This window comes from Gymnoscopelus braueri (assembly GCF_963280865.1).
Source record: "Gymnoscopelus braueri genome assembly, chromosome: 3".
NCBI classification, from domain to species: Eukaryota; Metazoa; Chordata; class Actinopteri; order Myctophiformes; family Myctophidae; genus Gymnoscopelus; species Gymnoscopelus braueri.
The window spans coordinates 19,211,656-19,226,465 of NC_137612.1; the positions used below are offsets into that span (position 1 = coordinate 19,211,656).

Genomic DNA, 14,810 nt, shown 5'->3' on the forward strand with positions numbered 1-14,810 from the left:
GAAAGAATCTGAAAGCACACCTGGGGGAAAGCATGGTTGGTAGACATTTATCACCTGTGACACTGTCACACTTTGTTTTACCATGAATTGCAGCTTGAAGACACCATAACAGGACAAATATTTTTTTTTGAGACACAGCAGTAGAGTATACACATACCATTACCAATTGCAAGAACGTAAATGAATAACACATTATCTAGAAATACTTTTCAAATTGTTTCTTTAGGATATGCCTTTAACAAGTATGCCACCAAATTGAAGAATTTTACTACATTTTAAATTGTGTTGTTGTGAACATGTGTGAGGGCTTTAACCTGGACACTACTGTAAATGATTAAATCAAATGAGTGATGCAACTAAAGTTCCATGGTTAAAGCAAATTCATATTTACTCAACACAAATGATATATTCTCAACTGAAAAAACAACAACATGGTTTATCAGTCGAAAATTGTCATTTTTGTCAGCTGACAATTGTCCAAGGGGTTGACAAATTAAAGTACCACACCAGTGGTCTAGCACAGTGGTTTTCAACCTTTTTCGTGTCAAGGACCCCCAAATTGACACATATTAGCCCACGGACCCCCATTTGAAAAGATATGCCAGGGACTCAACCATTTTGATTTCTTGGGGGTCTACATTGTATCATCGTTAGTGTTCATGTAACTCTGAGAGTGTGCAAATGGAACCAAATGGACCCCTGGTTGAGGACCACTGGTCTAGCATGTTTATAGACCTTGACTCGCTGTATACTTGAAATAGTTGCAGAACATTTTCCAACACATATTTAGGAATAATTACCAGATTTAGCCATTGTTTTTCATTCAAACCTTCAGGTAATTAAAGAATAAAAAATAACTCAACAAACTGTCTTCACTTGCTCAATAAAGAAAGAACAATTGAGCCAATTAAGCGAAGACCGTGTGTGGGTGTTTTTTAAATTCTTTGATCTGCATGCATGTACAGCATACTCCAACGCACCTGTCACAGAGATTCTATTTGCAAAATACTTTTTGCAAAAGAATTAACTTTCAGGTCATAAAACGTCCTAATATTATCAGCTCCTCCGACTGATAATTATGTCACTGTTAAGAATTTCATTTGTAAATCAATGTATTCTCTAGTGACTATTTTATTTTCTTCTTTAATTTTTTCTTTATATATTTAGAGTAGCCAATACTTTTTTTTTACCGCTTTTTCCAATTTAGTCATTAATGTCAGTTAATCCTCCCAACACATTTCAGTGTTTCTATTGCTATTGTACCCTACTGGCTCAGCTCCCAGTGAGGAGCCCCAACCGGGAGGAGCTAGCACCTCCATCCTACTCCTCCCGTTCAACGACGGGTGCCGCCCCCAGCCGGTAGGAGTTGCTAGCGCAGCGAAAAAGATCACCCTCCCTGCCCGGCTTCCCTCGCCTGAACACAGCCAATTGTGTTTACATTGATGTTCGGCCAAGCTGGATGGACCCCAGTGTATTTTAACCACTAGACTACATGGTGGTGGACAAGAACTTTACCGCTGTGTGCCACCCGAGCGTCTCTAGATACTATTTTCAGCTAGACTCGAATCAAATGCATAATATATCAGCCAAACCAATATCATTATTGTTAGACGGATATATATCGTCACTGACATGGAAGGCTTTGGCAGTAATTTTGGCTGACAAATACTCGTATGTTAATGGGTTAAACATGCCTGCCAAATGTAAACAAGGTTCCATTTGGATAGGGAATTTGTTTATTTTAAGTAGCCTACTTTACCATCACTTCGGAGGACCAGTGGTGTGGGAGAGCTGAGGACCTTCTCTCTGGTAACAGTGTTGTTGACCACACAGGTGTAGTTTCCCACGTCTGAGGTTTCCACTTTGGCGATGTACAGGCTCCCCGTCTCCTGGGAGACAAACCGGCGACTATCTTGTTGGACAAAGTAGGGGTATTCATTGAAGAGCCAGGCAAAAGTCAGCTCTAGAATGGAGAACACAACACAAATGCATTTAAAGCAGTGATGGACCACACTCAATTCTGGACAGCCAACGCACACGCACGCACGCACGCACGCACGCACGCACGCACGCACGCACGCACGCACGCACGCACGCACGCACGCACGCACGCACGCACGCACGCACGCACGCACGCACGCACGCACGCACGCACGCACGCACGCACGCACGCACGCACGCACGCACACAGACACACACACACACACACACACACACACACACACACACACAGCTCTGAAATGTTGCAACGGCACATTTCTCCGCCCTGTATCTCAGTTTTTAGTTGAAAAAGCGTTATTCCTAGCAAACACAGTAGCTACTGTATTACTGTAAGAGAAAGTTCAAAGTAAAAAATAAAAGAAAAGGTAAAAAGTGGATTGCAGCACCTGCTGTTCATTCCCCAGGTCCCTCAACTGCTTACTACATGGAGCAGGGTGTGGGCTAGATGGATGGAAAGGTAGATGAATGAATTGATGTCATAGTTATATGATATAATATAATTATATTAAATAATTATATTATTTATTATATTAAATAATAATAATGTTATGTTATATATATATATATATATATATATATATATATATATATATATATATATATATATATATATATATATATATATATATATATATATATACTTTCTTGACAATGTTAAAAGGTGTCTTTACAAAGAAATAGAATAATGTAAACGATTAAAAGAAACAGTAAAACATAATAAAGAAATAAAACACAATAAAGCAAAAATTACTATATTATTTAGAGGGTAAACAGAAGAGCAGCAAGCTCCATGATGATGATGATGATGTTAAGACATTAAAATGCCTTTTTTTGGTAAAGAAAAAAAAAAGAAAAAGAAAAAGGTCAGGTCTATTATAAGGCATTGTAATAAATAATAATATGAAATGTTTATAATCATGTATGTCAACTTATAACAATGTTTTTAACATATAAGTGCTGGTCATAATGCATTATAAGCTCAGTGGAACAGCACATTATAACTAACCTTAACCTTAACTAGTTATGAAGTGTCTTTGTTACGCATAATTATAAACATTTATAACGAGTGTTATGAAGCATTATTATAGGTAAATGGTATAGACCCGACCTTTAATCTAAGTGTTACCTAGTAGTTATAATGTGTTGTTCCAAGTTATTATGCAGAATTATAAACATTTATAAAAAAGTGTTATAATGCCTTAAAAGTGTATTATAATGCATTATAAATGTGGTTTTAACGCGTTATAGACTAGACCTTATTATGAAGTCTTACCAAAAAGCTTTTTAAAAGAGTTGGATGGATGGATGGAATGGATGGATAGATAGATATGGGAGGGAGGGATATGGGCATGTAGATGTGTGGGAGTGGCATCCCTCAGTCCTGACTCATTCATGCCATGCTGCATTGCATCTCTGCCAGCAAGTTGAGTTGAACAGAGAGCCCTGTCACATTGCATGAGGGCGGCACTTTGAGAAGAGCGCGCAGCCACAGATATGCAGAAGCGAGGAAGCGCCCTCTGAAGAGGCAGCATTTTGGAGGTGAGGGCTTGGTAGTCACAAGGTGTACGCAATGACTGTCAATCATATCCGGACCCTAAGGGAGCGAGCCCCGACGGAAGGGACCGACCGGGTCTCTGTGTGCTGGGCATGGCAATGCAGACACTAACTTGTTCTGATTAAGTACGAATGTGCAGGGGCACCGTGACTGGGGAATGATAGCGTTTGTCGAGTAAATACAAGTAAAAGGGAAAGACAACAACTTCTCCCACTGTTGAACGCTTAACGCTTTCATGCAACAGAACAAAGTTACTCGTGCCTCGGCTATGACTAAAAAAAAGCTTTGTAATTGAGCTCTTGAGAGTAAATTCATGTTTATGATGGATCACAAAAGTAACGCAATCCCTTTAGCTTGTGACAGACAGTATTATTTCATTGTGACCATGTCTACTTGGTCTAAATGTAATATATAATAATGCCACTGGTGAAAAAGTATAAGTCTATTGCAGGCTTCAGAGCCTGTCAGGCAGAACGCAAACCTGAAGGGATGCCTTGTATGGTTAGTTGATTACAAAGGGTTAGTGAAGTTCAAGGTTATGTACAACATTCATGCTTAAAAAATGCATCAGAGAGCGAGAGCAAGCAAGACGGACGGGTGGGCGAGGGTGAAGGTTAGAAAGAGCAAAGAGAGAAAGGGACAGAGTGTTCAGCAGCAGTAATTTAACTTTCCTTCACTTCTGACAGCATAAGCTTGTGTCAAAGAGGAAAGCTGAGATGCTCTGGCCCATTAGTGTATCATTGGCCAGCTGTACAACGCACAGCAATACGAGCTGTAGTCTCCTTAACAACTAAAGCCCTATATACTTAGTTGTTTGGGGGGGGGGGGGGGGGGGCATTTTTGAAGTTTTATGGACATTTGGGGGATTTGGGGTAATTTCTTGGCCTATCATGACATTCCCAAAATATACTGTAGACTCCACGCTGAAAGTGGTCAAGAGAATTAGCTATTCCAGTCTATAAGCTATTGTATGTAGACAACGAGTAGCTCAGCAGTAGACCATATTCATGTTTCCACTTCCTTAGTTACTAGTGAAGCAGAGAAAATACACCCTCAGATAACACAGTCTTCCTCTACCTGTAGGCATCCCTTACAGTACGTGTATTTTCACAGTAGATCTGTAGCGAGCCAAATCTGTCGCTGCAACCACACATTGACCACACCCGGGGCCACTCTGTCTGTCGGTCTGTCAGTCAATTTGGTCTCTCTGTCTGTCCAAAATGTTCAAGCACAAACTAAGAGCTGATCTTATTAAGGATCACGTGCTTGTTATTTCTTTGGTCCATCATTATGTTTGATCATGTCAGCTTTATTATAAGACCACAATGGAAACAAGTCCCCAGGACTTTTGTGTTATCCTTTTAGCCTAAATGTCTGACTGTACCTCGTGCTGTTTGCATTTCTGACTAATAAAGTATTCAATCCATATTCTTAGTGTATTGTGCGTCAGCATTTTGATAATACAGATATACGGTACATTCATCAAATCCTTATAGCATAATTAAAGGAGATGTACAACCCTCAGTAAACTAAGTCTCACCCAACAGCCACACAACAGCTAAGGGTTTTTCTTTTCCTTTGTATTGTTATTTATCTTGGGATGGCATGCAAATGGTCTCTAAATTCCAATTATTTTGGATAAGTTGAAATTGATTATCTAATCCAGGATTTGAGGACACATTGGAATCATGTAGCATAATCAGTGGGTTAAGACTCTAATCTCAAGAGCTAATGAACGTATTTTCATTTGATCGAATAAGTGAAAGTCTTCAAACTGAAAACCACACAGCTGCTTTTTTTGGGTAACTTTGTGTATAATGAAGCTAGAAAACAATTGCCCTGAACAATTGAGTGTTCATGTGTTCAAGTGTTCAAGTGTTCAAGGGTTCAAGTGTTCAAGTGCTCAAGTGCATAGTCTGGTACCAGGGCTTACTCTACTGTAGGTCATGTGATTCATAACATGAGTAATAATTAGGCTAATTATCACTCCTTAAAACGACCCTGTTTGGTACAGTATTGGTATGTACCACCATAGTAGCAGCAATTTGACTGCTGTAATAAACGTACCTCCAGAATGCATAGGTGGTCCGCATAGCAAAACCACTCCTTGGCCTTCACGCACATTGACGGCACTCCTCACTGTTTGGGATTTGAAGTTGTCGATATCTGAACAGAGAAGAGTAGGAGTAGAGTTTAGGTACAGAGTAGAGGAAGAATAGAGACATAGAGTGGAGGAGTAAATTAGAGGAGTATTTTAGGGGACAAACAGAACCGTATGCTCAGCTGCCGACTTAGATTTTTCCAATTCAGTCAGTCAAAGGTGGTAACACTTTCCATGAAGCCATATAACCTGCTTATAACACTATTATAGTTATAAGCACTCATAATGATTTATAACAATAATTTTAAAACATGATCAAGCAATTAATAGTGACTTAAAAGGTCAAGTACAGTATCAATGCATAATGTTTGTAACACTGTACAACACACAAAAGGTTTCTGACTACACCTACAGGAATGGCATTCATTAAAGCACCCATTGAACACTTATAGTGACTTATAGTCACACTATAATAATATAATATAACAGTCAATATACTGCATTATACAATTATTATAATGTATTACAACTATGGGAATTATAATACACTATGATCCTGGCCAAAAGAAAAAAGTATGCAGTGCAGGAATTATGAAGTACTATTATATTATTATTAGTATTATATACTTGATATAAGTCATGATAAAATTCCTTATGTGCTTAGAATGTGTTATAATAATTATTTATGAGTGCTTATAAATATAATTATACAGTGTTATACGCACATTATAATGCATTATAGATATGTTTATAACACATTATAGACATGGGCTTCATAGAAAATGGTACAAAATGTTTTTTTATATGGTTGCATTATATTACACTTATTTTTTGGCTTAATCGGTGGATTCTGACCTTCTCTTCACACATTTGCAAGAGGTCCCCCATTGCTAGTCTGTTTACTGTAACTGTTACGGGCTGGTGACACCAGAAGGTGATGTGAATTTGTCAAATAACCTTCCTTTATGATAACAGTCATTCATGAGCAATTTACGATCAAATCTGTTCGGCTCATGTTTGAGAAATAAGGCCCAAACAACCAATGACACTTTGTGTGCGCCAGGAGCGATGAGAAACATCATTATTAAATGTGGTCTAATCTCACACTTAAAAGCATTACCCTCTCTGTCAATACTCTCGACACAATTTATCCCCTGCAAATGAATGGGCTGGCAGACAAAAACCCAAACCTGGAAGGGTAAATCATCCCCCACAGCCCCCTAGCTTCATGAGTGATGGAGGTTGAGACACCGCAGCCAACAATGCGTTCTGTCTACACCCGGCAGTTAACCCATTAAGACCGGGAACGTATCTGTGTCATTTTAGATTTCTTTGGCTATTAAAAAAATAGCAGATATACAAGCTCATAGCGTGGCAACCGAGTGCGCTTGTAGATCTGCTATTTTTGAAAAATTGTGAAAATGTGTGCAAATATTTGAATATATATATATTTAGAAGAACTTCTGGAGGGTCCCTGATACAACATATTTTGAGATGGGGGTCCGCGGCCAAATACATACATTTTGGGTGGTCCTTGACATGAAACAGGTTTGAGAACCACTGATATGTACAGCAACATAAGTTTAAAAAAAAAACTGTTAGGATTTAGAAGACATTTGTAGAATCCCCCAGGAGAAATAAGATTTGAGTTACAAATGTTCGCTTTAAAAAATATTAATATTCAAATATTTGCACAAATTTTCACGATTAAAAAATACATAAATAGCAGATCTACAAGCTCATAGCGCGACACTCGGTGCCACGCTATGAGCTTGTATATCTGCTATTTTTTAATAGCCAAAGGAATCTAAAAATGACACACAGATGCGTTCCCGGTCTTAATGGGTTAACCGCCTGGAGTCACCCTCCAAAAAACAAACAAGAGAAAGTCATTGTGACCGATAAGAGAAATTAGGAGACAGTGAGAGCGAGAGAGAGAGAGAGAGAAAGAGTGCGAGAGAGCGAGAGCGAGACAGAGACAGAGAAGGACAGAGAGAGAGGGAGAAGATTATGGAGAGAAGTGGGACAGTGTGTGGGGCAAGATTAATGAGTGGCTCTCTGACCGTGGCGGAAATCAAACACAGCCAAGTCACGACAGAACAGAGAGTAGGCCACAGGAGGAGTAGACACCCGCCTTGCACAATGCGGGGCGGATGAAAGCCCGATTTATACTGTGTAGTAGTAAGGCTGTGTCGTGGACCACAAATAGCTGATATTAACTTACACAATGTGTCTGTGTGAGCTTACAGATCTACTATTTTTGTGACGTGGTCGTACGGCGGAGCATAAGTTAGGCAGAACAACTGATTTTCAGTGGTGGAAAAAGTACTCAAGTGTTTTACTTAAGTGAAAGTATCAATACCGCAATGTAGAAGTACTCTGTTACAAGTAAAAGTCTGGAATTCAAAATTTACTTCAGTAAAAGTACAAAAGTATTGGTATCAAAATGTACTTAAAGTGCCAAAAGTAAAAGTACTAAATATGTTTGAAAATAGCCGATCTACGAGCTCACAACGCGTCGCAGCTTGTAGATCTGCTATTTTCAAATAGCCTAGGTATAAAATAGGGCTAAAGAGGTTAATGTATGTTTTATAATGTACTCATTTATTTCTGCAAAGTAACTAGTAAATAAAGTTTTCAAATAATTGTAGTGGAGTAAAAGTACAATATTTGCCTCTGAGATGTCGTTGAGTAGAAGTAAAAGTATTGGATATTGGAAATACTCAAGTAAAGTACAAATACCTCAAAATTGTACTTAGTTACTTTCCACCACTGCTGATTTTCACGTGATTCAACACAGCACAAAGTGGCGTTAGCTTGAAAATAAGTAATCAGTGGCGAGTGACACCGTCGTGCGACAAAGTATACATTAGGGTTGAGGCTGCAGCCCCGGTGAGACTCACATATCCGACTGATTGAAGAAGGCATATCCACACAGCAGTTGATCACTGTAATGACGTTCATCATTGGAAACAGTGGGTGGCTAATAACAGAGCTGGTAATAATCACTCTGGAAATAATAAGCAGCGGATGATTTATTTACCCAAGAACTCCAAAAAACAAAGTGAAACAATGGAGAGCATTGAAGCGGGTCTCGGTGCTGTGCAGCACAAACTCCCTTTTTCTCTGGTCTGAAAACACGCTCAAAACTGCCCGAGGGCAACCTAAGCTGCAGCAATACATTTCTTAGCTAAATCCATCTAGCACAGAAAACGGCTGAGCCTAGGGGGATCCAGTACGTCGGCCACTCAATGTGGCTGAAAGGTGATTGGCTGCATGGGCCCATGGTTCTGACATAAACACTTTTCCTGTCAGATGCAATACCAACCATTACTCAAGTGTCTTTCAAGCTATAGGCTGAGGATCTTTCAGCCAGTCCCAGATTTGTGCCCTGTTGAATGCTCTTGAAGGCTATGGCTAAGGGGGGCATGAGAGATGGTGAATACCGGGGAAGTCATTTTCACATTTAATGTGCAGGTTAATAAGTTCATATTTCAATTCGTATTAACTATTTAAACCATTTCACTGACCAGGGTCTCCCAGGGGTCCACTCCTTTTTCCCCTCAACGCCAAATCTCTTTGCCGAGAATTGCCGACGTACAAGCTCAGAGCTTGCAGATCTGCTATTTTCACAGAATGTTCGCCTATTTTGGCCAAATGATCGCCTTTTATGACATGCCCAGAATAGGGAAGCTAGGGTCATGTGGTTAACCCATTAAGACCTGAAGCCGATTCTACAAATGTCTCCTAAATCCCAACAGTATTCTGAAAGTGGTGCTCAATCTTTTTCATGTCAAGGACCCCCAAAATTATATGTATTTGGCCGTGGACCCCCATCTCAAAATATTTTGTTCCAGGGACCCCCCAGATGGTTGGGGTGGGAGGGGTGGGGTGTGTGAGGTCCTTGCTGGCAGACACCACAGGGGGTAAATGCAAATGAATGTCTCAGAAATGGTACATTTACCTGGATATGTGGGAGGTATGTGGGAGGCAGAGTCCTGCAACGGGCCGGGTACCCGCGGATACCCGACGGGTACCCGCGTTTGACGGGTGAAAACGGGTGAAAATTTTACTTTTATAAGATCACGGGTACGGGGACGGGCGGTACTGAACTAATCGCGGGCGGGTATCATTTTATTGTGAAAATCAGAGAGCACTGTTTCCGCCCAAACAACGTAACTTGTATAACTTAACAGCACAACTGCATGGAGCATGCTGGACAGTTATCTTAACTCACAAAAACACATTGAACATCCTGTTAAACCTTCAAATTAAAAGTATATGATGACATAAACAACGACACATGTTTGCTGCGTAGATGCGCGTTCGCGCGTGGCTTAGCTCGCTCCTCCGTCTTCACTTGCTTTCTGTACAAACCTGACCACTGAATGTAGCGCTGTTGTTGAAGGCTGCTATCTTTTTCAACACACTTTTCAATAGGATTTACATTTTACACGGGTAAACGGGCGGACAACGGGTCGTTTATTTGACGGGCGGGGCGGGTCTGGTTCGTATTTTGAAATTATCACGGGTGACGGGTCGGTCTACGGATCTGAGTATTGACGGGCGGGGCGGGCGCGGGTTCTCAAAATTGGACCCGTGCAGGACTCTGGTGGGAGGTGGTACATTAATGAATGAGGGCAACATACACACACATACTCCCGTAAGTATCAGGGGTATGCCTGAGGAATACCCTCCCAAAATCATTGCTTTTCAACCAGTGCCAGAAGCAAAGATTTGAGTTAAAATGTTCACTTTAAAAATATATATATTCAAAGATTTGCAAACATTTTCACGATAAAAAAAATTGCAGATCTACAAGGTCATAGCGTGGCACTCTGTGCCGCACTATGAGCTTGTAGATCTGCTATTTTTCAATAGCCAAAGTGTAAAATAATGCTTTTTAGCTCAAATAAAAAAATGACGTTGCGTTCAAGGTCTTAATGGGTTAAACACGTATTATTAGATATAATTATGTTTTTTACCGAAAATAGAAAATTGCCACGAACTACAACTTCGCTGCAAGTAAATTCTGGAGGCAGGAAAAGACAGGTGAGGCATTCCTGTAACATGGCAGTAGCCTCATTACAAGGAAGCAAAAAAAGAAAAAGACCTGTGACTGTTGCAGCCATGCTGATCTTCTCAAGAACTCGCTCTCTGTACATGCAGCTAGACAATAAATGTCAAGCGGCTCTGCCTCTTCACCCAGTCCACACACAAGTGATATTCATTACCGGGCCACCGGGATAATGACAGAGCGTCTCCTGAGAGGAAGTGAAAGGCTCTCTGTCCCTGGGACATGATCGATAGCCACCAGCAGGCTTCATCTGGAGAGGAGAGGAGGGAGGTTGCCTCATCGCTGTCTCTGCTGTCAAAGGTAGAGTCCTGCCTCATGCAGCATCGCATTCCAATCCCTTCCTTTTGGACAAAAGGCCTGGCATTCACAGGGAGACAGCCAACTGCCACTGTCTCATCGGTGCACACAAAATTGTCCGTCTCTATTACAAAGTTACGGACACTTCTTTAACCCATTGAGACCTGAAGCCGATTCTACATGTCTCCTAAATCCCAACAGTTTTCTGAAAAACGTATGTTTCTATATCAGTGGTGCTCAATCTTTTTCATGTCAAGGACCCCCAAAATGATATGTATTTGGCCGCGGACCCCCATCAAAATATTTTGTTCCAGGAACCCCCCAGAAGCAAAGATTTTAGTAAAAAATGTTCACTTTAAAAATATATATATTCAAAGATTTGCACACATTTTCACGATTTTTCAAAAATAGCAGATCTACAAGCTCATAGCGCGGCACTCGGTGCCGCGCTATGAGCTTGTAGATCTGCTATTTTTGAATAGCCCAAAGTGTAAAATAATGCTTTTTAGCTCAAATCTAAAAATGACACAGTTCCAGGTCTTAATGGGTTAAGTTGATCTTCCTTCCAAGTCCGGATGGCGAGGGCCATAGCGTATCGCTTGGCAGCACGAGTCAATGTGGTCTCGGCATAGAGATGCTGTCAAAGCTGGAACTGCTAATGAGAATCAATGGAGTTCAGAGGCAGTCAGAGGCTGCCTCGCCCTCTGTGTTTGTTGCATCTGACATTTCATTCGATTACCATTTCCCTGTCAGAAATCTATTCCCGGGCGTGCCAAATGAGCAATCGGAATGCTAAATGAGGACCGGAGCCAGACCGAAAGCACGTTACATGCATGAGAGAGTGGCCACGGTGAGATTGCACACTCACCAAAACATGTTCACACTCTATGATATGCAAAAGAAAAAGGTTAACCCATTAAGACCTGGAACTGTGTCATTTTTAGATTTGAGCTAAAAAGCATTATTTTACACTTTGGGCTATTCAAAAATAGCAGATCTACAAGCTCATAGCGCGGCACCGAGTGCCGCGCTACGAGCTTGTAGATCTGCTATTTTTGAAAAATCGTGAAAATGTGTGCAAATCTTTGAATATATATATATTTAAAGCGGACATTTTTAACTCAAATCTTTGCTTCTGGGGGGTCCCTGGAACAAGATATTTTGATGGGGGTCCGCAGCCAAATACATATAATTTTGGGGGTTCTTGACATGAAAAAGTTTGAGCACCAAATATAGAAACATAGGTTTTTCAGAATACTGTTGAGATTTAGGAGACATGTAGAATCGGCTTCAGGTCTCAATGGGTTAATGATATAAATATGTTATGAGTTGCACGGACACTTACATGCAAATTGGAGGCTGGCTCTTCGGCTATGGACGGAGCCCCACACGTTGATGGCAGTGCACTGGTATATCCCTGTGTCTTGGTCCCTGTCCAGACTGCTAATGATCAGGTTGCCCCCAGACATGTGACGCCGGTAGTCATTCCCCAGATCAATGAGTGTTCCGTTTAGCGACCATCTGGGAAAGACGCAAACACAATCAGTACCCAGGCCCCTGGAGAGGCACACTCACAAACATTATCAAAGGGATCGATTTGATTGGTCCATCCATGTCATCCAGGACAGAACAGAGCGGGCAGTAATAACTGCGGGGATCTATCTTATTCAGCTACTGTCCAAGAGAGAAATCAAAGCAAAATGTATTGAATACATGTATACAGTTGAGTTATTAATAGAGAATTATTGAACCTTCTACAGAGTAAATATTGGCATGTTCATTTTGAATTGACCACTTCAACCCTATATACTTCTCAGTTTTGCCCTCTACACCAAATGCAACCTTTGCCGAAAAAAGCAGATCTAAAAGTTCACAACAAATGACCTTGTGACACATTGTGAGCTTGTAGATCTACTATTTTTGACGAATGTTCAATTATTAGGACATGCCCAGAATAAGGACCCTAGGATTCAAGTCGTTAAATGAACAGTGAAGATTTTACTGTGTATTTTTCTTGTTTCTAGACCTAAGTGAAAGATCATGCCACCAGGGTGATTCAACTGGGGGTGGTCTTCCGCCAAATTCTGGTACTTCCGCTTAGACACTCAAACGGCTACTGTAGGTCTTGCCCAGCGTTGGTATAGAGTTGAATTTACCCTCAGATGAAGATTTCACACAGGTTGAAAACGTAGTATGACAAGATGGCATCATTCCAGATGTGAAACTTCAAGAATGACCAGGAGGCCTTAACCCATTAAGACCGGGAACGCATCTGTGTGTCATTTTTAGATTTCTTTGGCTATTCAAAAATAGCAGATAAGCTCATAGTGCAGATCTGCTATTTTTTTTTAATCGTGAAAATTCGTGGCAAAATCTTGGATTACATATTTTTTAAAGGGAACATTTGTAAAATATTTAGCACCAGGAACCCCCAGAAGCAAAGCATTTGAGTTACAATTCTCTCCAGACCCCAAAAAATCTAATATTTGCACAACTTTTCATGATTTTTCAAAAATAGCAGATCTACAAGCTCATAGCGCGGCACTCGGTGCCGCGCTATGAGCTTGTAGATCTGCTATTTTTGAATAGCCAAAGAAATCTAAAAATGACAACAGATGCGTTCCCGGTCTTAAAGAGTTAAAGGAGCATAATGGGTGGTACTGTATGTAATGTTTAGCTGATTGACTACGATGAATCCTGTTATTCTTGACATTACTGCTGACTATTTTCCAAAGCACCATATACTGTAGTTTGTTTCAGTTTCGAGGAAGCCACTGGATTCAGTTCATTTCAGTACTGTATGAAAACTTGCAGACACTTGCAGACAACTTGTTTGAGACAGAGAATCCCATACACTCGATATCCCTGCGTGGGATGATTTATGTTTGATTTATTTATTTTTTGACAAATTTACATTAATATTTCATTTTAAAGCACATACACAACCCATTCATTTGAAAAGGCTGCCTGAAAATAGTCTCTGGAGAAAAGAAAAAATTTCATGATTATGCAATGAGGTTTGCCAACGCTCAATTATTCAGGTAAGTTTCGTAACGCTTTAATGACTTCAGATTTCACATAGAGTTATCATTTTAAATCAATACAAATAAATAAATTCAGTTATACTCTTCATGAAGCATGATTTTCATTTCTCTGTACCAGTATCATGGAACTTATAAAAGCTGTATGTTATGTTTAATGGGGCACAATTCTAAAAATGAGAAATAAATTAGGCTTGGCAGCCTGATAAGCAGATTATTTCCTATTTGAAATTCACAAATTATAATTAGGTCCCTTTAATGAAGTTCATATCACATTATGGCTTTAATATGAGCACACACAAAACTAGAAAGTAATGGCTATCCATTACAGCTGTCAAAACTAAAGAATCAAACACTACTTATTAATGAATTCACGGCCAAAGTTCAGACTGATAAAATGTGAATAGCACAGTCAGTGGATCACAAGTAACTTTATAGATTAGGCCAGGTATAACCTACCAGGCCAGGTAGGTTATTAGGGCCAGAAATGTTCGGAAATCAGTCAATATAGAGGTGAGTGGAATCACTGCGTTCACAATTTGAGGCATTCTGTTCTAAACGAGCCACTCCTTCTAACTTAAATGCCAATCTTAGCCAATCAGGATGAAATCAGATTGCTATGACTGTCTGCAGTTTGTTTGATGGGGTTCCACAATAAATGGCATCCTAATGACAGGTGATGGGACTTTACCCGTAAAAACACAGTAAACAGTAAACAGTATGCAAGGAACGCCATTC

General features: G+C 40.2%; 1 protein-coding gene across 2 annotated transcripts in view; it reads right to left on the reverse strand.

The window, feature by feature from the left end:
* cntn3b (contactin 3b) overlaps positions 1 to 14,810 on the reverse strand; it is an 82,896-nt gene that overhangs the window by 26,610 nt on the left and 41,476 nt on the right. For both annotated transcript variants that reach the window (XM_080424394.1, XM_080424393.1), the window contains exons 4-6: positions 12,377 to 12,552; positions 5,624 to 5,722; positions 1,760 to 1,963 (exon numbers count right to left, since the gene is read on the reverse strand). In XM_080424394.1, coding sequence (XP_080280520.1) covers positions 1,760 to 1,963; positions 5,624 to 5,722; positions 12,377 to 12,552 — 479 coding nt within the window. The remainder of the gene's footprint in view (positions 1 to 1,759; positions 1,964 to 5,623; positions 5,723 to 12,376; positions 12,553 to 14,810) is intronic.